Below are 24,966 nucleotides of genomic sequence, written 5' to 3'. Positions count from 1 at the left end.
AATGTTTATATAAACAAAACACATACAGTCACAACTAAACACACAATCAAGTTGTTTTGATTGTTGCCCAACATTATTTAAATCTATACAACGAACATAAATAAAATGGTTTAAAGAAGCAAGTATTGTTTTGGTCTGGCCATTGGTTTGTATCTGTTACTATGTAAACCATCAAAACTTTGTTTTTTAACTGATTGTTCAACCTAACCCAAGACCAGAAAAATCAGATTACACAAATAAAAACCAACGTATTTATGGTCTTAAAAACAACAGCGCTATGACTCATTTGGTTAATGTAAAAAAAAGACGAATAGCAATTTGATGTAAATGTTTAGAATAAGCCACAGTCTTTTAGGTTATTCTTTATGATAACATCAGTTACGGCATCAAAGACAAACTGCACATTCTTAGTATCAGTGGCACATGTGAAATGGGTATAAATTTCCTTTGTGTCTTTTCTCTTGTTTAGGTCTTCAAATTGACACTGGATATACGCAGCTGCCTCTTCGTAGGTATTTGAACCTTTAAAAAGATAAGATACAGACAACTTAAAATTCTAGAATAGAAGATTGAATACATACTTGACTAATTCCCCCAGCCCCTCTCAGGATTTGAAAGATTGTTCAAGGTGCCTTTAGCAAAGGCCTACATTTTAAGAAATACTGTGTGGTTAAATGCTGTGCTTTTATTTTGTTTGTAATAGGTGATGAATGAAATAAATCAGAGTCATGTGTTCTTATGAATCTGTTTACAATTTCTCTGTAATATTCTGATTAGAATATACTGAGGAAATGGGGAGAGATTGTTATCTTTGCTGAATAAGAATTCTTTATACTATCAATGTTTTTCTTATTCAATATACAATCTCAACGACTTCTTATTTATAAACATGGGGGGGGGGGACTTCCAGAAGAATAGCTGCGTTGGTCTGTTGCAGCACCTTAAAGAATAAGAAATATATTATGGCAGAGGTTTTTATAGACTAGATTCCACTGCAGATACATGAATGGTTATCCTTAGTGGGCAGTTCGGGCAGTTCGTGTAGAGGGTTGAACAAGAACGATGGTTTCCTTTCGCACGCTCTACAGGTATTAATTCAGCAATCCTAAGTGACTGTTATTACCACATCCTGCTGTTGTGTATTTGCACAAATTTAAACTTTTGTTGAATTGCCAGACTGGTATTTGCAGTTACTTCAGTTTTTCAGTCTGAGGATCAAACTGCCACCCCCACTGCCAGGGCAGATGTCCTTAGAGGATGAGCCCCGCTGATGACATCAGAAGTGGGGCTGTGCCTCCTGACATCATTAAGACCCCGGCCAAAGTGCTAGCTGGAACTCTTCCGTCAGTGCCACAGCTGGGGAGGCAACTCTGCCCATCCATTGCTTTAGCCACACATGGAAGGTGAAGCAAAGCACATTCGACCAGCACATGCCGGAAGACCTCTTGCTTTTCTCCTCTTACCTCCTTTTTGTGCCATGTCTTTTTAGATTGGAAGCCTACTTATGTTTGTTTATTGTACGTAAGCCACTCTGAAACACTTTTTTGGGGGCTGAGGAGAGGGATAAAAATGCTTTAAATAAATTAATAAAATAAATCAATAAATTAAAGAGATCAAAGTTTGGCTTGTTAGAAAACAATAAGCCTAAAGCTTTCTACACACTGACTTCAGGCTTACACTCAAATCAGACACATTCATACATAGATTAGACAGAATGCAGATAATATTCTCATTTAATCTGATAGCAAAACAATACCAATAATTAAAATACCACACTGCCTTATGTAAGACATTAGAGCAGATTAGTATATGAGTTGAACAGTGAATGCCACGGAGATACAGTACCATCCATACCTTACAAGGTAACTATTATTATTTACAAAACTGTTTTTTTCCATTGATATTATACTCAGAGGTTTCAGATCAAGGCATTCTTTCTCCGCTTCCTCCTCACCTCCCCAAGCCCACTTTCCCCCCCATAATAATGCAAATACCTGGATATTCTGGGTAACAAATAGTGAGAGGACTTCTTTTGATTTTTTCTTCAAAGAGATCCTTTTTATTTAAGAAGAGGATAATAGAGGTGTCTGTAAACCATTTATTGTTGCAGATGCTGTCAAATAATTTCATGCTTTCATGCATCCTATTCTGCAGTTGAAAGAAATGATGATATATCAGTTTAGTCCTCTCTCCCTTCCTTTCCACAGCAATACCAGGAAATCCAAAATATCCAATTGCTTTTTGAACCCAGAGGGCTAGGACATTTCCCCAGTTATTTAGCTCTCTAAGAGGACAACAACCAAAGGCTCAAATGATACAGGGCACAAAATCCTCTTTGAGTTACTATTTATTTCAGACAATGGGATCAATCCATTCAAAATTAAGCACTTTGAAATCCCCTTTATATGGCTTAGCCATGAATGGGTTGAGCTCCATAATGCTTATCCTATTGTGATCACACTAAAAATAAAAGTGCATCATTGGAAAATTGCACATTCTGTCACTGATTAGCTTTCAGTGGGAGTTAACCTAGGAAATTTACAAAATCAGTAAGCCACCATTTGACTACTTTTGACTGCCCACAAATGATAAAACAGGACATCATTTAATTTAGTAATTTCAAAGCAACAAAGGGCCTGCCTTTGCTGTTACCTTGGTGGGGTGAGAATTAATGTGGTATGTGCACCTCCTGCAGCACTGTGGTAGCTTTGGAAGATCTATACAATATAGGAGGAGCCCATGAGATGGCTCTTCCTTATGCCACAATCAGACACGCACAGGAAGTTGAGCAATACTGGCACTATAGAGACCATGCTGGCTGGGTAAAGCTGGGAGCTGTAGGACTTCTTTCTATCCATAGGATTGCACCCTTAATGACATAATGGCCTGGTTAAGAAGATAAGACGAGCCAAGGGACTATCTACTCCAGCATTCTGGAGCTTTATTCTCTATGACTCTGTCTAATCCCCTTTTAAAGCCATCCAAGTTGGGGGCCATCACTACATCTTGAGATAGTGAATTCTATAGTTTACCTATGTGCTGTATGAAAAAATACTTCCTTTTGTTCCTTCATAGGAAACTGATTTAGAGCTTCAGCTATGGGGTGGTATAGGAATGTAATAAATAATAATAAAAATTAAACAAAACAGATAAGTCTCCTTTCAAGCTATGTATGCAACAGGAGGGAAGGGCAGGAAGACGTAGCTCATGCTCCAGCAAAGCATTTTATGTCTGAACCAGGCTATAGTGTGTCCTCAAACCAGAATTGGAAATCTAGTTCAAAGCTTGCCTACCAATTCTGGTTTGTAAATGAACAATGGTTTGCAGTAATCAAAGCTTTCCATATCTGGATGACATGGCAAACTACAGTTATTACAACCCAGGAAATGAGGGAGGGAATCTGAACATGTAAGAGAGAAGAGAGTTTAAGTCAGGAATAGGGAAGTCATTCATAACTTTCAAACTAGCTGAAGTTTTCCTATATAATACATTTTTACCCTTTTACTTTTAAAAGGATTATTTTGACTTGGAGATAAGTTAGCTGAAATAAAGAATTAACACTTATCTTCCCTACATGCTCGGGAACATAGATTATTGAAAAGCCAATAAATAAAGTTCATTTTCTGTAAATTCATCATGAGATTAAATTATACAAATATTTTAGACAAATCCATTCTTAGTTATTAGACACAAGCTATTAAACATTTGGCATGTCTACTGATGCTAATTAAGGTATTGACTACTGCCCTAATTTGCAAGACAGTACTACAGAAGAGGAGAAAGGGGAATGGAAAATATAGGCAGATAAATAAGGGCAAGAGAAGAGTAAGCAAGACCCTTGCTTTGCGACTTGAAGTATTCCTTTACCCACTCTCAAAGTTTAGTAATTCTGAAGGGTGGTTTTTTAAAAAAAGAAGAAGAAGAAGAAGAAGAGGAGGCGGAGGAGGAGGAGGAGGAGGAGGAGGAGGAGGAGGAGGAGGAGGAGGAGGAGGAGAAAGAAACAGGTACAAGCCATGGCCAAAACCCAGAGCCTATTTACACATGGAAAATTTATACATAGAATTTTCAACCTATCATTTATTCCATGATTATAAACATGAAATATGATAGCCTATCCAAATACTCTTTTAACTAGTTGACAAAAGCGTATAATTTCCTCTTCCAAGCACCAACACATCACTAGGTGATTTGAAAGTTTGTGTTCTTAGAAAACAGCAAATTAAAGACTAGCTTTTTAAAAAAAATTCTCTACCACTACCTAAAGTTCTTTGTTTTCAAAGTGAGTTTACTTGCCATTTCCTCATCTTCAGCAAGAACCAAGTCGTAATCACTAAGCGCCACACAAAAAATTATGGCTGTAACTCCTTCAAAGCAGTGAATCCATTTTTTTCGTTCCGATCTTTGGCCCCCAACGTCAAACATCCTGCAAAACAGAAAACAAGAATCCTTTTAAAAGAGGTTTCTTCCAAAAACTCAAGAATGCTTCCTCTAATATTTGAACTGTATTTGAACACAAAGACTATCAAAATTCCAGAAAATAAAGTGTTTTCAAATTTTGAAAACAAAATTAAGAGTATAAGCATTTCAAATTGCAAGAGCTAGTGTGATGTAGTGGTTAGATTGTTGGCCTGCAACTCGGGAGATTCGGGTTCCAGTCCCCACTCAGCTGTAAAGGTCTCTGGGTGACTCTGGGCCAGTTACTAACCAGACCTACAGGTAAATCCGGGCCTGACCAGGGGAGATCGCCCTAGACTACACGCGTCCGCCATTTTGTTTTTGTTTTCAGGAGGGGCCGGATGCGCAGGAGCACTCCTGTGCAAAGGTAAGGTTTCTTTTTTTAAAAAAAGTTCCCAACCCCCCTGTCCACGATCTCCCCCTGCCCCCGTCCGCAATCACCTTCCCTGGCCCCAATGGGCACAGCGCTCCTGGGGAGCTATTCAACTGGACTGTGTTGTGCTGAATGGGAGATCCACTACTGTTTGTTTCTTCATCCCAGCAATCCTAGCAGCTCAAAGTTCAACCGGAAACCATCACATTACTTGTTAGAGTCGAATTTGAATGTCTGCAACCATCTCCCACATTGCATCTTAAGACTCTGACCATGCAGACTTCATGACTTCAATATCAAGCCAAACTCTTCCTTTTTTCTCTCTCCTCTCCCTCCCCACTCCTTTTTGTAACATCTTGCCTGATGAAGAAATCTAGAAAGCTTGAACCTTTTTGTGACCTTTGAGTTGGCCTAATAAAAGGCTTTTCTGAATATAGATTAAGGGTGCTGTATAACCCTCGTATTGTAAAATTATAGATGCATGTGTATTGGTGACCAAGTATTGGAAGCAACACACGTCCGTAATGTAGGAGTAAATAACTATGTGGCAAAAGATTCACTTATAAGAAATTATTGGATAAACTAAATTTAATAAGACACTCTGGAATGCTGGTATTCTTTTATAAACTATTGGATTAGGCAAAATTATTAAAATGTAAGATGAAAATACTGAACTTAGTTTAAATTGCTAATAAAAAATATGTGTTTAACTTCTGTTTGATTCTGTACATTGTATACCCTTTATTTGACACTCAATGGCTTGGCTATACACTGTATATAAAAAAAATAGTCCTCAACCCATTTATAAAGGAACAAAGCTGACTAACCTATAAACTTCCATTATTTTGGGCAAGTGCAATATAAATAGTTATTGAACTAAAGTTTTACCTTTAAAACTTTTCCTCTAGAAGTCCAATATTTGAACTTGGCATGCCAAACAAATTGCTCTGTTTACCTTTTTCAAATTCTTAATATGTTCAAGCACCAGCATTTCATATACATTTAGCTCTCATTGAAGGAAACATCAAAATTGTTAAGAACTTGCTCAAAAACTAAAATGCTACATTTTGGCATATGCGTAATCCAACGTAGCCAATGACTAGAAGAGTCTGAAATGAGGCATGTTTAGCACTCATGAAACTCGAGGCATGAATTTTGCATCATAATAGCTCCAAGCACAGAAGTCACAAACATAACGGAATGTACCGTTAAGCTGTGGTAGTTGCCTCTGCACACTTTAAGCAGCCTCCAATCAGGGAAGAGGGGATTTACCAGTGGAAGCCATGAATGTAAGTTTGGAAAACTGACACCAATGGGCTCATCTACACCAAGCAGGATATTCCACTATGAAAGTGGTATGAAAGCAGTATATAAAAGGCAGGAGCCACACCACTGCTTTATAGTGGTATTGAAGAGCACAGACAACTGTTGGGGCCTTTTGACACATACCATATGCCACTTTCATAGTGTTTTATCCTGCTTGGTGTAGATGTGTCATGGGCCCCAACAGTTGTCAGTGCACTTCAATACCACTATAAAGTAGTAGTGTAGATCCTGCAGTGCACTTCAATACCACTATAAAGCAGTAGTGTAGCTCCTACCTTTTATATACCGCTTTCATACCACTTTCATAGTGGAATATCCTGCTTTGTAGATGAGCCCTATGTCTTCACATGCTTTTACATATTTCAGATTAGATTATAGTGTTTTTTTCCAATAGAGTCAGGAAAATATCTAGAACATAGAAAATACAAGTTACATTTACTATTTTTATACTGAAAGCTATTAACCTGACTTAATAAATATGTACACAACGTATATGTCATGTTTCAGATGGTTACTCACTTAAAATGTAGCTCTTTGAAAGTAAAGTGAGTTTCTACTATTCCTGTAGTTTTCACTCTAGTCCTGAGGACATCCTGCTGTGTCGGGATATAATTAGTGTGGGCTATCCTGTCCAAGTCATTCAAGTAGCTGAAAACATAAAATAAATATTGTGTAAAATTAAAAAAAAAAGCAGGCAAGTTATTTTAAAATTACATATTCTAAAAATATAATAAACTACAAGTACAATAAAGATGAACTTTATGCAACACTAAGGTATTCCTTAAGGGATAGAGATTTTTTAAAAATATGGGCAACTTCAAACAATTATGTTCGATACCATCTGGCCCCTTTAAGTAATGAGCAAGTTGTTTATCAATTTAAAAAGTATTTAAAAGCTTTGTATCAACATGATTTGGTTAACTATGTTTAACCCGGGTAAAGTTTATGATCCCTTATCTGAATAATTTTTGAATGAATTCTGTATTTATTTCATACTGATTTATTCTTGATTATATGTCTTAATTACATTCCTGGCCTGAGAAAGTCTCTCTTTGAAAACACATTTGCTTTTCAGGTTTATACTGGTTTTTTCCCCTTTGTTCTCTGCCCCCGCCTTTTCTATTCAGATAAGCTTTGAAATTCTGATAAATAAGATACGTCCTCTTTGGGGGTTTGTGAAATGGGGGAATGAATTATTTCTGATGGTCTTGCATAAATGCTTTGTAATGTAATAATATATATTTTAATATATACATATTTTCTCCCTTTTTTCCTCTTCCATTTTAAGTTCATAGGAAAATATTTATTGATAGTATTTAATGTTTAAAATTTGATATATTCAGGATGCAGAATTAATTTACAGAATTATGAATTTATATAATGTGCGTTTTGATTTTGGAAAGATTATCGATGGAAGCCTTCAGCAGGTAAGATCACTTAATATTTTAATATGCCTCCAAAAAGGCAGAGGAAGATAAAATACAGAAAGGATATAAAGAGATATAAGATCAATTATATCTAATGAATTTAAGGAATTTGGAAAAAGAACGTTGTAGAAAAAATAGGAGAAAAAAAACCCCTATTTTTAAATAGGGGCAATTTTAAAGAGCTCTGCTCTATACCATCTGGCTCCTTTAGTTAATAGCAAGTTGTTTATCAAAGTAGACATTATTTAAAAGAAAATATTTAGAGGCAACCAATGAATGCAACTACACTAACAGTGAAACCCTGTGCATGTCTTCTCAGAAGCCAATCCCACTTTATTCAACAGGACTTACTCCCAGGTAAGTGTATATAGGATTGCAAGTTTATAACCTTATGCATACACCTGACAGTAAGCCCCACTGAACATGGTCAAACTTTTCTAAGTAAACACACATAGGATTGTGCTGTAATACTGCAATCCTATGTAAACATACTTGAAAGTTAGTCCCATTAAGAGCAGTGGGACTTACATTCATATATACACAGAATTATGCCTATAGCCTCAAAAAGAATAATTCCATCAGTTTCATTTCATTTATTATATTTCTATACCACCCCATAGCGAAGCTCTATGGGCATTTCACAAAAATTAACCATTTAACTGTTAAAAGTGCATCAGACTGAAATTGTGATTTACCAAATTAATAAATTTAAACTAAATTTGATCCTGCAAGTAAAACAAAAATAAGAAAAAATGAGGGAATTAAAACTGTGATTTTATCCATAGTTAGGGTGCTTTAATATTACTGAATTCAGAGGTTCCTGTGCTCAGCATAGTAAAGCAACACAGATACCTTGGAATATGGCAATCAACATAATTTTTTAAGAATATTTAAATCACCCAGTACTTCAGTCTTTAAAATTGTAGTTTGATTTTAAAATATAGAATATAGATCTGCAGCTAAAAACAGTATTTTCCCTGGAATACTGTTCTTGACAGAATAAACTAGAATAAATGTGTTTTTCTAGAATGATAAACTACTACGATAAGTAAGATGTCACACCACAAATGGCTTTATAAGGAGAAGTCTCAACCACCAAATACATCAACCTGTTACATAGCAATATTGCTTGTTTGCTTCAACAGAAAATATTCCCAGATGGGGAAATTACTTCAGAAGCTTATTTTGGTTACATCTGTCTAGCTTTTTCTATCCAGTTAATAAATTACTGTATTTCTTCGATTCTAAGACACCATTGATTGTAAGATGCACACTAATTTCAGTACCAACAGAAAAAAAGCTTTGATTCTAAGAAATAATAAACGCACCCGCGATTCTAAGACGCACCCCATTTTTAGAGATGTTTATATGAGGAAAAAGTGTGCCTTAGAATCGAAGAAATACGGTATTTTGTTTATGCCTAATTTCAAAGTGTGGGGAAGTCTCTCTCTGTTATCTTCTATTTCAACCTTGAAGAGTCAGACAGATTTCAGATTCCTTAGAACTATGAAACAACCTATGTATGCTTAGATATTTATTTATTTATTACATTTATATCCCGCCTTTTTTCCTCCAAGGAACCCAAGATGGTATACATAATCAACCTCCTCTCCATGTTATCCTCACAACAACAACCTGTGAGGTAGGTTGGGCTGAGAGTATGTGACTGGCCCAGTCACCCAGTGGGTTTTCATGGCCGAGTGGGGACTAGAACCCAGATCTCCCGACTCCCAGTTCAACACCTTAGCCACTACACCACACTGGCTCGTTCAGATAGAATAATTCTTTCTTAAACAGAATGGAATTACAGAGATTCCTTCCTCCAAATTAGAAGCTTTGTTATACATCTAGAGAGATAATTATATTTTAGGGATGTAAACATATACAAATACATTTTACACCCTATTTTAGGAATTAAAGGCCTAACTAGGGTTCAGAGAGCTCTGCGTGCAGGGAACTTTTCCCAAGTACTCTCTCGAGTTTTCTTTCCTCCCCCTGAGCACCCACTCCAGAATTTCTTAGGAGCCCATTTCCAATGGGAGCTTTCCTTTAAGGATAACAGCAGATAAGGTTGTGAGGAGATAGTAGGGACTATAGCAGGGGAGGAAAGGATCAAACCTCTCTTCCCCATGTGTTGTGATCCTGACAAATGGTTGCTAAAGATGCATTTAGTGTCACATATAATTTGGCTCTGGGATATAGTCAACTGAGTAAGTCTTGCCACATGCTGAGATTTCTGAAGTTGGCTGCTGCAAAGGTTTTGCAAGTGGTGTGTTAGCAAATAATTGGGGGTCTAAACTGGTATATTTGGCTGACTAAGTACTATTCAATAAGAACTCAACAAATAGGTCTGATAATTTTAAAAAAATGGTTCACACAAGGAAGGTTCCAACTGTTAAAGATATGTACCAAAATTCAGTTTTGTAGAAGTTTACTTTTGTATCCTAGGGTATTATTGACTCCAGCAGAAACCCTTAGTTGTGATATTTTAAACACAAAAATTACATTAAAACTAGACAAGATTGTATATTTCAGCCTATATGCTCCTTTCTCACCAATGGAAAGAATGTCTAACCTACAGACATAAACAAGAATAAATTACTTTGACAACATTCTGGTTCCCTAGCTTAGTACTTTCAGTTCCTCACTGGGATAAAAGTGGCCCAAAGCCATAAGTTTGGGTATAAGCGGGGTATAAGTATGATAAATAAATAAAAATAAGTATATACGCTACAGTTTACAAAAAATTACAAGTCAGGGTGGTTTGAAATACTACAGGGCAACTGATGTCATAAAAGTTGGGGAATATGTACAGTACTAATTCCCCACTGCCCTTCTCTGGGTAAATAGTGCCCCAACTATCTTGGTAAAGCTATTTTACAATGACAATTATAAATCTCACTGAATCTATGGAAGCTTAAAAATTTCGCTACTTTACCATTTAAAATATATGTATTATATGTAATAGCAATTCATTGTAAGATTGACTGAATATTAATCATCTGTTACATTTTAGTTATCTGTCAGCATTATACACAATCTATAACTGATATAAAATATAGTGCAACTAATACTTTACTCAGCTAACTTATTGCTTTGACTAGAAAAATCAAATTGACAGACAGTAGAATGTGCCCATCTCAAAGTCTCTCTGAACCATCTTTTAATAATTGATTTCAAGTGTTTCTCACTTGTTGTATCTTGCACTTGTTGCAAAGTTTTTCAGCAGTAAGATAAATTTGGCAATTGTAGTATCACAATAATACTAGCGGCAGAAGGCATAATTCTTGTTTTATGCTTACTATGCTGCTGAGTCATTAAGTTGATACTCTCTAGATCTGTTGAAACAGGCTTGAACACCACTGTCTTTCCACAATCTCTTGATAACTCCAGAGAGTTCTGCTGTCATAAAGCCTTCCTCTGCTGCCCCAGCTAGAACAAAGAGTTGACGAGCATCGTCCTATTAAAAAGGAAAGGAAAAATTGTGAAGAATTCAGGTAAACTTAATGAGAATCTGCTATTCAAAAATTTTACACTATCATAATGGCAATAAGGCTGTTATATTGCTTTTTGTTGCAAACTGACTTTGGAAGATGACAAATCATTCCACATAAACCAAATTAAACAAACTTTTAATGTGCTACAAGTAGGGTTGATGTTGTTTTAAATGGCATTTCCAATAGGCAATGTCCAACGAAAGTCCTTTCTAGCAGAACCTGAGATAACTCTTCACATATACATTTTAGTAAGTGACTGTTTCTTGTAGATACATTTTTTAAAATTCATTGACTAGAACATGTACTTGTATATTCAAGCAGCTAGAACTGCTCATAAAGAGTTGCCCTAGTATTAGGGTGACCATATAGAAATGAGGACAGGGCTCCTTTAACAGTTGTATAGAAAAGGGAATTTCAGCAGGTGTCATTTGTATGCATGCAGTACCCGGTGAAATTCCCTCTTCATCACAACACTTTAAGCTGCAGGAGCCCTGCCCTCTTTTATATCTTGTCACTCTAGTATAGCTCTTGAAGCTTTAACAGTTGTGACGAAGAGGGAATCTCACCGGGTGCTGCCTGTATACAAATGACACCTGCGGAACTCCTTTTTCTATACAATTGTTAAAGATACAGGAACCCTGTCCTCCTTTCCATATGGTCATCCTTCCTAATATATGTTGCATGGTATATATATTCAGCGCAGACTTCTGAAGTTTCTTTTTTCCTTAGTCACTGGTCCTGTTCTGATGGTATCCATTATCCCTGAGCAACATGCAGTCCACAGGACACATGCAGCCCCTACAGTCACCCAGTGCAGTCCCCACCACCTCCTGAAATTCAGCAAGATGACTCCCAAAAATGTAAATAAAACTTGGAAAAGTGGCCGCTGAGCTCCTATGGAGCACTAATGTTTCAAATTAGCTTGCAAACAAGCTAAATTTGATTCTTTTGGTGCTTCATAGCAACTCTGGATACCATTTCATTTTTAAAAAAATTCTTCTATTTTCAGCACCCATGGGATGGGGGCATGAGTGACCTAGGGGTGAAAATGACCCCCAGACCTACTGAAGTTTCCCACCCCTGCCTTAAGTCGAAGGAAAGATTAGAAATGAGCCTTTGCCTCTCACCTCTTGCTTATCAATATAAGCAGAGGTGAATAACTGAGAATCCCACAGATAGTACAATAAAAAATCTGTTCTAAGCCTGGGATAGTAAGCTCTATAAGCTATCGCATAAGGTTGATGAGGATCCTGCTTCCTTCTACCGCAGTATTTTCTGATCAATTTTTCACGTCTCCCTTCACCAACAGAAGCAAATCCGTATACCCTTCAAAATCCACATTTTATTTATTTATTTATTGCATTTTTATACTGCCCAATAGCCGAAGCGCTCTGGGCGGTTCACTTGTCTCACCCCACAATCCCAGGACACTGGTACTTTTATATAAGAATTACACCTGTGCATTCATATGAAAGAGATAGTACAATGAAGCTAGTACAGTTTTGGAAACAGGGTGCCACCATTTCATACGGGTTGACTTTTAAGGTATGCAGGGGAGACATATTAGAATTGTTCCCCATCTTGAACTGAATCAAAGTTTTTAAATTCATTTATTTAACTTTTTCACCCATGCCAGGATTTTGGATATGGAAACTAGTCTTAGTTTGTATAGTGCTTCTTTGTTGCTGAATCAGAAATTAATTGGGGGGAAATGTGAGAAAAGGGGGGGGGAGAATATATCTGTAATAACGAAGTTCATAAATTCTTGTAAATGGATTTCAGAACTAAGTACAGCATTTAAGGTGAACATTAAGTAAGGAATTTCATCAATACTTACCGCCCTGATGGAATCCCCAAAATCTATTTTCAACCTCCCCATCGCTCTAATGATAGCAATAATAGACTGAATTGTATTACTGTACACAACGGCTTTGTACTGTTTACATTCTTCTTCCGAATAACCAGCTTCATGGATAATCCTAGAAAGAAAAACAGCTTTTTGTTTAACTATGTCACCCATTAACATTATTCACTTTATCTTATCAGTCTTAAAACAGACTTACTTCATTTGTTTGACAATTGTGCTTTTTCCTGATTCTCCAGCTCCTAAAAAAACCACAAACATCCATTGTTAATGAAAGCCTGCTTCTTATTCCACTTTTTTTAAAAAAAAAACACACCATATAATATACATGAACTATTTTGCTTAGAGATTCTGTAAACAAAAGAGAAGGCGATCCAATTTCCTTTAAAAACAGTTTGTCTGCCACTACTGATCTTCCCTTGCAACACAGAGACACAGGGAATTGCAGGGTATATTCTAGAACAATGGAGACCAGACTTCAGGCTTGTGTGGCCCTCTTTGTTTTTCTACTACAAGCCCTAGGACCGACTGGAACGGGATGTAAATAGTGGCTCAGGAGGCAGAACCAATTAACAGTCTAATTTAGAACTATAAAATTGTTATTGTTTAACAACAGAGTGTTGGAGAGCCTTACTGATTACCTACAAATCACCCAGATATCAACCAGTACATATCAATAATAATAATAAAAAAATTCTATACATTTTGGCAGTTTCAATTGCTTACATTAACAATTTCCTCATTTGGAAAAAAAAAATAAGGGGGAACAAAATGTTACAGTGTATCTAATGTTACTATTGTTCTCCTCCAGTACACATAAGTTGTAAGGGGCTCAAACAAGGTAATTCATTCCCTGCACCAAACCAATTTTCTGTTTTTCTTTCCAATTGTCACTCAACATTCCATGGCTCCTAGAGACCTCCGAATAAGCTTACTGCACTGTTCGGAAGGGGGGTTGCCACAACACAGGCTCTTTACAACAGGCCTGTCTGCGGACACTCCCTGCTCAAGCTAAGCGCCACCACTTTATGAGCCTGAGGTGAGGGACAAACACCACCTTTCTACAAACTATGTGGAGAAAGGGGTTAAACAGGAATAATTTCAGGAATAAAATAATGCGCTGTGAATTATATGTGCTGATGGTGAATTAATGACAGAATGGGTGTTATATGTATATAACTGCAGATGATAAATGCCAAGGAGACACGTGGGATTTTTGTGGTAGTAAAACAAACTGAATAAAAAATTATTTCAATGTTCACAAACTTTGTTTCATAATAAAACTTTTCAGACCCTTGTTAAAATCTCTCATCCAATCCTTTCTCTCTTCTCATACACGCTTTCCTTTCTCTCACACATTCACTCTTGAACTTTCTTTATTATCAGTTTTGATTAATATACACCAACTATCTGCACACTACACTCAAAAGACAACCCTCTTTACCCTGATCCTCTAATTCTCCCTCCTACAAAGTACTCCAAACCCCCCCCATCACCTCAGTCATTCCCTTATATATCCTCCTCCCCCCTCCTAAGATATTCAATCTCCACCCACTCAGATCAACATTCTAAACACAATAGACTTACAAATTCTAGACATACATTAGGGAACTGACTTGTGGGGTGTAACGCCACAGGGGTCCGTACGTTGGGGTTAATCTTTTATTTCCCACAATGCTTGGGATTCAACCGAGCCTACCAATACCTGCCTCTTGTTATTCCCTGGATCTTTTGGTGCCAAGAGTGAGCACTCAATGACCTGAGTTTGTTGTTAGAGGAAACAAGCTCTTATATTAAGATAATGACATTAAGCCTACACATGCAAAAACTGAATTGCTAATGAAATACATCCTGAATCTACTTCCCCACCCCCTTGCTTGACATTAAAATTTAGCAACTGTTTTCTTTCACACTTACACTGTAGGCTGATTAGTTTACAATATCTCTCAGAAGGAATTAGTCTCAATATTTCAACCTGGCTGCTAACCAGGAAATTAATCTCTTTATTCAGCCACAAACTTACTTCAAATACCAAAGATTTAAGACAAAATAAAAAGTGTATATTGTAGGGTGACCCTATGAAAAGGAGGACAGGGCTCCTGTATCTTTAACAGTTGCATAGAAAAGGGAATTTCAGCAGGTGTCATTTGTATATATGGGGAACCTGGTGAAATTCCCTCTTCATCACCACAATTAAAGCTGCAGGTGCCCTGCCCTCTTTTAAATCTGGTCACTCTAGTATAGCTCCTGCAGCTTTAACTGCTGTGATGAAGAGGGAATTTCACCAGGTTCTCCATATATACAAATGACACCTGCTGAAATTCCCTTTTCTATGCAACTATAAAAGGAGCCCTGTCCTCCTTTTCATATGGTCACCCTATATAGTCTCATTATACCAGTGGCATTTCTTGGGGTATCTGGCTGGAGGTAACATAGAAGATGTTGAGGAAAATAAGCTATTGGCAGTTCCCAGTTGCTATAATCCTAGCAACAAATGCTTGCACAGACATAGAAGAATAGTATTTTGTCACTGTCTTCATGTGGACATGCCCACAGTCCTGTTTCAAAATACATGGAAGTTATCAGACAGAAGTATTTCAGTAACTGATTTTTCAATACACAATGAAATTAATGAATTGTAAAATTATAGATTTAATTAAAAAAAGTTCTGAGATGTCATGATATTGGACAAAAAAAGCTAAAAATATTACTATACAGGAAGAACACTACCATAATTTCAGTTATACTCCCTTCTGATGACAATAGGCTAGAGATGAAATTGTATAGAATAGAAGCAAAGTATAAGTTAGTAAGGCAAGAAAAATAAAGTAGTAATTCCAACTGAGGTGCCTAGGGCAAAATACAGGGTAAACATCTAAACAAATTGTAGAAATATCTTTACCAAGGATCCAGAATATTGTAATTTACTCTCTGTAGCTGTAGAAATTGTAATATGTATTCATGGGAAAACTGTAATATTTACAGGAACCTTGTATCTGGAACTGGACTAGTATCAGCAATGATGTATTTAGCCTAATACCCTGTCCAAATACAGAAGAAAGAGGGAGTTGTACCTGCTGGGCATTTCCCTGAACTGCTCATGTTCAACAAATTTCATGAAAAAGGCCTCTATATGACTGGGAACCCCAATCACAAAGAATTACGTAGAGTTGTGTGTGCACAGGGCCCTTTTCATGCATTCTCTCCAATGTATGTACATTTAGAGATTGGCTGGTGGGTGCGCTGACATTAGGGGTGTGGCCAACATTTATAGAAAATGGCTTCAAATTTTCATACATTTCTGAATATAGTTTTCCTCCATTTCTTACCAGAGTAGAGATAAAACTACTGCACTATATTAGCAAGGCAAGATTACAGTGTGATATTTAGTAATGTAATTAAGAACATTAGCAACATATAATTGTGGGATTTGTAGATGAGTTGCAATAGAAAGTAGCAGAAAGAAATTCATTTTCTGTGCAAATATCTAGGGTATTACTAGAGACAAAATTAGCACAAGCTTTTGGGCATGCATGTATTCAGTAAGACTACTGATTACAATGAATTTTGAGTTTTGCTAGTTATTAAAGGTGCAGGAGTTCTAGAGAAAAAGTATTGTTAAAATGTAGAAGTCTGTATTATCTTTTAAAATGCACTTGATTTTATATTAGTCCAAAACAATGATGCTAAACTACATTGTTGGTGAAGACGATCCTCTCTTAACCAAGGATGTTTTAGACTGCAACTTCCCTAAGCCAAACCCAGCATGACCAATAGTAAAAGATTATGGGAATAGTTGTCCAAAATATCTGGATGGCTACCCCTGCTCTAAATCATTGGAGAACTGGAAACACGTTTCGGAGTCACACTAGGCTCCATAGTTTGCCTTCAAACAAAAATCAGAAAAATACTTTAAACTATGGTTTCCAATTCTATCTGTATATCATCCACCACCACCCAAAACAGTATTTTTCACCTTGCTTCTGTCTTCAACCTTTCTGCACAAAGCTGAGAAGTCTGAAGGGGACTTCTATTTATGGTCACTTGAAAGCAAGTAGAAACATAAACATTTCATTTCATTTATTATAGTTCTATACATTCCCACAGCCACATCTCTCTGGGCAGTTCACAAAAATTGCATGGCGGATTCTACAAGACAACCCAAAAGGAAGCCCCTACAGGCCTTCCCCCTCAACACAGTAAAGTCAATGACAACGCAGATGGAAGCAGAGACACTGAGGGCAGGGCTTGCTTATGCATCACCTCTTTACTTTCAACCTGCACGTAAGCAGGCTAACCATCTGCACAGTGCTATTGCTGTATTTTGAATGATTTTACCTTGTTTTAATGCTTTGCAAAGCTGCTCTGGAAAAAATTTTGAAGGATGGGATATAAATCCCAAAATAAATATATAAAATGTCCTTTATTTGATCCAGTACAAGTTCTTACATTCTTTTGAAAAAATAACAACCCTTCAAGTACAGAGGTCTGTTTCCAGCAGTGGGCATCCAGATGCCTCTGGAATGTCACAAGTAGCTTGTGAAGGTGAATGATGTCCCTAGTTTGTCACCATTATACAAATACAGTGGTTTGTGCAAACCATAGTTTCCCCAATTCAAGTGTCATGATGAAGAACAACTTGCTCAAATTAAAAGCGAAGGGAAGAAATCAGAATCCACGAAGAGTGGAAGGAATATGTAAGCCTGAGGCTTGCTTCCAAACTTCCAAAACTTTTCTATATGCTGCAATAGAAAAGCCACCTCTGGATACGTTGGAATATATTATTGTATTTCCTTTTCCCCCCAGAGAAGACTACAGATCAATAGAAGACTGCTTTTCTGGATTAGAATCCTTATTATCAAACAGCCCCAAGGCCAACTACAGTTCCTTCTCCCACCTCTCCCTCTGGAGCAAAGATTCTGGAAGTTGAATTATATCAACGTCAGAAGCCACTGCCCCCACTTTACACATACCAACATATCCCTAATTATATTGTAGCTCTTTATGGATTCTAATTATAAGACACTTTGGGAACAAAATTATTTAAATAAATCTTAATTAGCTTTCTACCAAGATGCCCCAAGAGGCAGCTGATGCAATCACATTTCAGGAAACAAAGGTATCCCTGGAATGCTGTCTCACACATGCTGTCCTTTTAACTCCTGTAGATTTCCTTCCCCAAACATACAATGTTAAGTGCTTAGCAAATGGCAATAATTAAGTACTATTTCCTTTCCTTATCACATCTGTCCCCAGGTATTAACACACACCTTTAAAGACACACTTGAAAACCCCAGTTTTATACTGGCTTCTCAACATTTGCACATGACATTAAGCAATATCATGCACCCAGGGCCTGCCTTCAAGCCACACTGATTGACTGAGAAAGGCTATTCTGCTGGTGTAGGGCCTCCCTTGCCTGTTTGGTGCAGAGGAAATTATTCACAATTAAAGTTGAACTTCTTCGAACTTTCAAATCTACACTGCTCAAGTTTCAGTTTAAAACAAAAACGAGCAAAATCTGTCTCATAGATCACAAGTAATAAGCCTTACCCTACCATATTCTTATATAAGATCTCTCTTTAGGATTTTCCCCTAGTATTAATCTGGCAGTTTTTTTACAGCCTCGACTTATCCTCAGACCCAACAACTGACTGTAGTTTCTGATACAGACCACCCTATTCTGAATTCCAAGTTCTCTGTCCTATGATCCACCACTAACACAAAATAAACCACCCCAACACCCATGCACACTTTCATACTAGGAGCCTACAATGATCAAAGATCACGTGAGCATTCTCCAACTCCTTTTTAAGACCTTTGGCATTTTAGTAACCCACACATTTCCATAGAATGTCATCATTGTTTTCTGTATATGTACCCTCAATAGAGCTTTGTCAACAAGCTTCAGAGTTGATCCTCCTTAGGTCATATTCAATGAATTGGCTTTGTGAATAGAATATAATGTCCGTGTGTTCCTTAATTAAATCAAGATATACATAGTTGACTTAAGAAATAAGACAAGTTGTACACTTGACTGAAAAAAAAAAGTATTTTCAGTTTTAATTATTTAATTGTACTTGTCTTCCTGTTCAACACAATTTTAACTACTCATATTGTTACCTGGAAACCAGCTTACATTTCTAGTGAAGACATTCTGCTTTTCAGAATACTGAAGATAAACATATGCTCCTATTTAATGGCAAAGAACTGCAACTCAGAAAAATATATACGAAATATCAGCTCTTTCAAGTGGTACTTAAACTACTCAAACCAGGATTCTGTAATCATGTATGTTAAAACAGGAAGTAACACCCAAGACCTTCACACCTCAAAAGAAGTGCTATTAGAGAGGATGGAGGGCTCCTCCTGTGACTATATATAGTTTAATATTTTGAACTTAATATAAAGATCACATGAGATGCATTCAGCTTTCCCAAATATAATAGATTGTACAGTTGTTTTAAAACTGTGGTAAACAAAATGTTAGGAATATAGGAAGCTCCCATTGGACCATCTAGCCCAATATCGTTGATACTGAATTTATTATACGAAATAAGGTGTATCTCTGGTAATGTAATAACATAAAATTTAACAAAAATGTACAACACATTTTAGTGACATTTCAAATTGGATCTCACACTTATTTGTCTACCACAGTGCAAAGAAACAATAGCAAAATTTTCTTCATCTGTGAGAAAATGTTCATAGACGGCCCTATCATCAATGTTTCAAACAGTTGATTTTAAATTTAGAAGTCATACAGTACTTTCTTAACATTATATTAGGATGCAATCCTATGATCACTAGACACTGTCTAGAAAGCTGTAGGATTGTTCCCTGCCCCCTCCCTCTCATAGCCGCCATGGTTCTCGCCGGCCTCAATGCTTGGAAATGGAATGTGGAAAGGGCGGAAATGAGGCGGTCCCAGGAGCAGGGAAGGGAGGAAACTAAGGCCTTAGCTAGACCTAAGGTTTATCCCGGGATCGTCCCGGGGTCATCCCTGTTCATGTAAATGACACATAGGATATCCCGGGAGCAGGCAGGGACGATCCCAGGATAAACCTTAGGTATAGCTAAGGCCTTAGAAACAGCTTTACACAGCTTCCCATATGCCGTGCTGCCTCCACTCCCTCCCACTCTGATTGGTCAGGCAAAATCACTCATCTAGCCATAAACACAAGGGTGCCCAGAGCACGGAGAAGAGGATCTCCTCCTTGCTCCAACCGCTCTGCACTGGATAGTTGTCAGCCTCCGATTTTGAAGACTGACAACTATTTTCACAGGATTGTGCCCTTAAAATCCTGTTTTAAAAAATTAGTTTCTATGGGAGTTAATCAAAGCCAGACCAAACAGGGCTCTTTTACAGATGCTGAAGCATGAGCTTTTGACAGATGTCCAAAGCTTGTAAAAGGATACACACTTGATCTGGTTTTTTTGACTGGGCAGGAGGAGGAAAATCTGAAAGTGGGGGAATTAACTAGGGGTGTGCACAGACCCCCCGCTCCGCCCCGCCGGCCGATCCGAAAATTTCGGATTGGCCCGCTCCGCTCCGCCCATACTCCGCTCCTCTTCGCCGCGGAGCTCCAGCTCCGAATCAGAGCTCCGCAGTGGAGGGGAGTGGTGCCAGGTAAGGCCGGGAGAGGAGGGCGGGGGGGTTACCGGGCCCTGCCGCCCATGCAGCGACGGCGGCAGAGCCCAGTAAGGGACCAAGGGGGAGGGGGGCCTTACCTGCTTCCGTCCACGGTCCGTTGGCTTCTTCAATTGAGCCCGCGGTTCAGCCAGGAAGTCTGGGCCGCAAGTGCGGCCTAGACTTCCTGGTTGAACCGCAGGCTCAATTGAAGAAGCCGAGGGACCGCGGACGGAGGCAGATAAGGGAGAGGAGGGGGGGTTTACCGGGCCCTGCCACTGTCGCCGCATGGGCGACAGCGACAGCGGCAGGGCCCGGTAAACCCCACTTACCTTTCCGGCGGAGCTCCGGATCGAGGTGAAGGATCCGCCTTCACCTCGATCCTCTTCGCCACGCTCCGCCGGCCCCCCAATCCTCTTCGCCTCCACCTTAAGGGGAGGCGAAGCACCCCGCTCCGCTTCTAATTCACCGGTCCGATTAGAAGCGGAGCACATCCCTAGAATTAACATCTACCCCCTTGTTATGGTCAGTTCACTTTCTATTGAGGTTTACTCTTGGAGGCCTTTCCCTTCTGCAAGGGTGGGGGACCTATTAAAATGGTCCGCCCCCAGAAGCTAACGGACTCAAATGGATTCCAGAGGGCTCTTGAGGATTTTCCTGCTGGTATGGCTGGGATGACACCCAACTCCACCTCTCCTTTTCATAAAACCCTCACCCAGTCCATTACTGTGTCCAGACAGTGGCTGTTCTGAACCAATGCCTGGGCACAGTAATGGACTGGATGAGGGTGTGACAAAATGATAATTTATGTTATTGTTTATGAGTATATGTTTAAGTGTTTGGTTCAGGTCTGGATTTGCTATGGCCAATTCTTTTATTTTCAGGAAATAGTAAGTAAGTGGGAGGGGGAGTTAGAATGGTGAACAGTATGAATGGTGTTGTCTGATTGGTTGGTTGATTTGAATGGAGAGAGGAGGGGGAGTGAGAGACAGTTAAGGAGTTTTTGGCAGTTAGAGTTAGTCAGTCAGGGAATTAGTGAGAGTAGGAGTGAGTGAGGTTTAGTAGAGGCTTGTTTCAGGATAGTATTAAGTGGTGTTATAGCATTTTGAGGTGGTTCTCTGTGAGCAACTGCCAAAAGAAGTGAAGCAGGTGGCTACTAGGAGGAGGGCCTTTTCTTCTGTGGCACCCTGGCAGTGGAATGAGCTCCCTAAAGAGGTTTGTCTGGCACCTTATGTTATACTCCTTTCGATGCCAGGTGAAGACCTTTTTAATTTCCCAGTATTTTAAGTTTCTCATCTTAGTCTTTTAACGTTGCTGTTTTAAATCTGTATTTTAAAACTGTTTAATCTCTGCATTGGTACTTGGTTTTATCCTGGTTCTGCTTTTATATTGTACTTTTATATTGTGTTTTTATATTGTTGTTTGTTTTATACTTTAAATTGTATTTGATGATTTCAACTTTTGTGAACTTCGGCTATTGGGTGGTATAGAAATGCAATAAAGAAAGAAAGAAAGAAGAGGGAATTGTGATACAAATTATAATATGTACAGAATTTCAGAAATCATTTATTACAGTAATAAAGCATAATAATATCTTTTCAAGTGGTAGCCTTACTTAAAATATAAGTAGAAGAAAATGCTGATGGCCATTTTCAGAATAAACAGGGAAATTAAAACTCAATACTAAATTAGCACTAAATAGTAACTTGACTGACAAACACCTCAGTGACCAATAGAACATGCATACCTAGCAGTGTCTGTCCAAGTCTTAGCAATACTTTGCCTTTTCCTGCATCATATGTATTCAGTTTAACTTCACAAGTGTGCAAAAGAATTACATTTCAACTGAATCTCACACGGAAGCCATATTTTTTTAAAATGTCCCACAACGAACATGAAAACCAGAACAGAAAACTACATTAGAAAGTTTAAGAATCAGTTCATTGCAATCACATCTCTCACTGTCAATCCTAGCAGATCCTAAACTTTGCAGTACGAGTTCTGCAGATGAGACAGGCCAACAGCAATTCATTCTGTTTTAGGAAGATTAAAGAAAATGCTCAAAGATCTGGCACCTATAGGGGGAAATTGTTACTTCCATTTTAAAAATAAATACATCCAAATTGGAGGCAGAGTTAACAGATCAGCTTCAACTATACATATAAAGTGTCCAAGGGGTTGGACTACATGACCTCAAAGCTTCATTCCCAGCTCTAAAATTCTGTTCCACTGAAACAAGTAAGACTCACTCCCAGGTAAGGCTATGAATCTCATGCACTGACACACAAGAATGACACTCATCAAGAGAAACGAGACTTCATTCTCCTTAAACATGACGATCAGGCAACAATCCTACACACACTTACCTAAGGGAAGGAGTATGGCTCGGCAGTAAAGTACATACGTTAGATGCAAAACATGCTAGGTTCAGGTAGGATTGGAAAAAATCCTGTCTGAAACCCTTGAAAGTCGCTCCCAAACAGTGCAAAATGCACTGAACTGGATGGACCAATGCTCTGACTCAGCAGGTCTGTTTACACACCACACTAACCCACATTCAGTTGGTGAGTGTGAGTTACTGTTGAGTCGTGGATTAGTGTGTTGTCTGAACCCAGGACATTTTCTACAGGGTGGATTGTTAGCAATGGAGTGTGGCTTGTTGACCACCCTGAGCAACCTAACAACAAACTATGAGTTCTCAAGGTGGCTTGCTCGAGAAAAATAAGCCACATTGCATCATTAACAAGCCACCCTGTGGAAAATGTCCTTGGTTCAGACAACACGCTAACCCACGGTTTAACAAACAACCCACAGTTCAACAACCACCCATACTCAAGCACTGAGTATGCAAACCGAGACAGTATTAGGCAGTTTCCTATGTACTTGGCTGTAAGTCCCACTAAAGTCAGTGGGATCTGAGTAAATATATATTCAGTCAGGCTATAATGGCCTCATTAGCCTTGACAATTTTCCTATACAGATACCACTTCAGCACAGGATGAAATATTTGGTTGTAATGCATAGGATAACCAGATTTATTTGTCTCACGTGATTGAGTTTGTACTTTTTTCAACAGTACAGAAACAATATCATCATAGGAAAGGTATTATGTGTGAAGTAGCCCTGAAGTGCAGCAACAGATATCTATGAAAAACAAAGCACTTATGACATTATTGTGTGGCACAAGCTTTCACAAGCAACAATTTAATGTATCAAATTCAAAGTGGAACTGAGAATGGTGGAGATCTATGAATTCTTGGGGGTTGGGGATATTTAGGGTCTGCTTCCACTACAACATGGTTTTTAAACATGTTGTAAATTCGTGTTATTTTCCAGATGTGCCACATCTGCACAGATTTTCCCCTTTAACCTTTACACAAATTCCATACAACATATGTGGGCCTGTTTTGGGTGTGTGGTGTGTTTCAAATGTAAACATTGCAATCCTGAGCGATTTCTTATCATGGCATCACTTACCCAAATATTGTAACAAATTTACAGCCCAAGCTTATGCACATTCCTGTAATATTCCTCAACAATAAATCCCACTGAGCTGAGTTAACTGCAGCATTAATACTATCAGTGCTTCATCTATGCAGCTGTGTAGTTGTGCTTCTGCCATCAACAGAAACAGACCAGTGCACATGACCATTCAGGGCAGGCAGACAATGGGGCCCAAATGACATACTGCAGTAAGGGGGGAAAATATGGTACTTAAGAATATGGCCTGGTTCACATGAAAATTCATTTACCACTGTCCTCACACCAAAGATCATTCAACACAGATTAATAATCTCTTAAAGACACTTTTTAAACAACATCCCTATCTTAATTGGGGTGTTGAAAAGGTAGATTCCATATCCTTTCAACATAAGCTTATGACTGAAACGCAGAGCTTTATAATAATAATTATAATAATGAAGTGAATTGTGAGGGCGGAAGTAAAAGGTTGGAAGTTGAGCATAAGGGTGCGATCTTATGGACCTGGAGTTAAAAACCCTCTGAGTTCTGCAGAGGAGTGGGTGTGCACACAGTTGGCTAGCAAAACTCTTGATGATCAGATCCTATACACTTCAGTACTGTAGCTTATGTTTTTTGTGCCATCGATACTGCAATGGAAAAGAAATGGGGCGGGGGAAGAAGCAGAGGGAATGAAAGACGATCTAAAGACATCCACAGCGCCCAGTATCTCCTTACCCAAGAGAAGCAGCTTGACTTCCCTTGCAGCTTTCTCTCCATCCTCCTTCAGGTTCCTGTCGATCATTTTACTCCGCTCCACCGCCGCCTTGTCCTCTGCGCTGAGGGTGCAGCCCATCTTGGAGGGTCTGGGGTTAAGGAAAGGGAACTTCAAAAATTAACAGAGAGGGGAAGAAGTAGCAGACCTTCCTTTGTTT

At 38.4% G+C, this 24,966-nt stretch overlaps 1 protein-coding gene across 1 annotated transcript; it reads right to left on the bottom strand.

Moving 5' to 3' along the window:
* Window positions 1-24,966, bottom strand: GNAI1 (G protein subunit alpha i1). Its single transcript, XM_063134212.1, has 8 exons — window positions 24,770-24,966; window positions 13,142-13,184; window positions 12,916-13,057; window positions 10,884-11,041; window positions 6,674-6,802; window positions 4,294-4,423; window positions 1,995-2,148; window positions 1-522 (listed from the first exon to the last, which is right to left on the bottom strand). Exons 1-8 carry the CDS (start codon window positions 24,885-24,887, stop codon window positions 332-334), a joined length of 1,065 nt encoding a protein of 354 aa, XP_062990282.1. The 5' UTR covers window positions 24,888-24,966; the 3' UTR covers window positions 1-331.

The sequence above is a fragment of the Elgaria multicarinata genome, chromosome 9, assembly GCF_023053635.1.
Source record: "Elgaria multicarinata webbii isolate HBS135686 ecotype San Diego chromosome 9, rElgMul1.1.pri, whole genome shotgun sequence".
In the NCBI taxonomy this organism is placed as follows: Eukaryota; Metazoa; Chordata; class Lepidosauria; order Squamata; family Anguidae; genus Elgaria; species Elgaria multicarinata.
This window is presented reverse-complemented; position numbering and strand designations above follow the sequence as displayed.

Excerpts from the sequence above, each read along its gene's own strand:
- GNAI1 (XM_063134212.1), bottom strand. The coding sequence starts at position 24,887 with ATGGGCTGCACCCTCAGCGCAGAGGACAAGGCGGCGGTGGAGCGGAGT. Across the intron at positions 4,424-6,673 it reads TTCAAAGAGCTACATTTTAA|GATGTTTGACGTTGGGGGCC; the intron begins GTGAGTAACCAT and ends TCTGTTTTGCAG. Across the intron at positions 2,149-4,293 it reads TTGCTGAAGATGAGGAAATG|AATAGGATGCATGAAAGCAT; the intron begins GCAAGTAAACTC and ends TTTCAACTGCAG.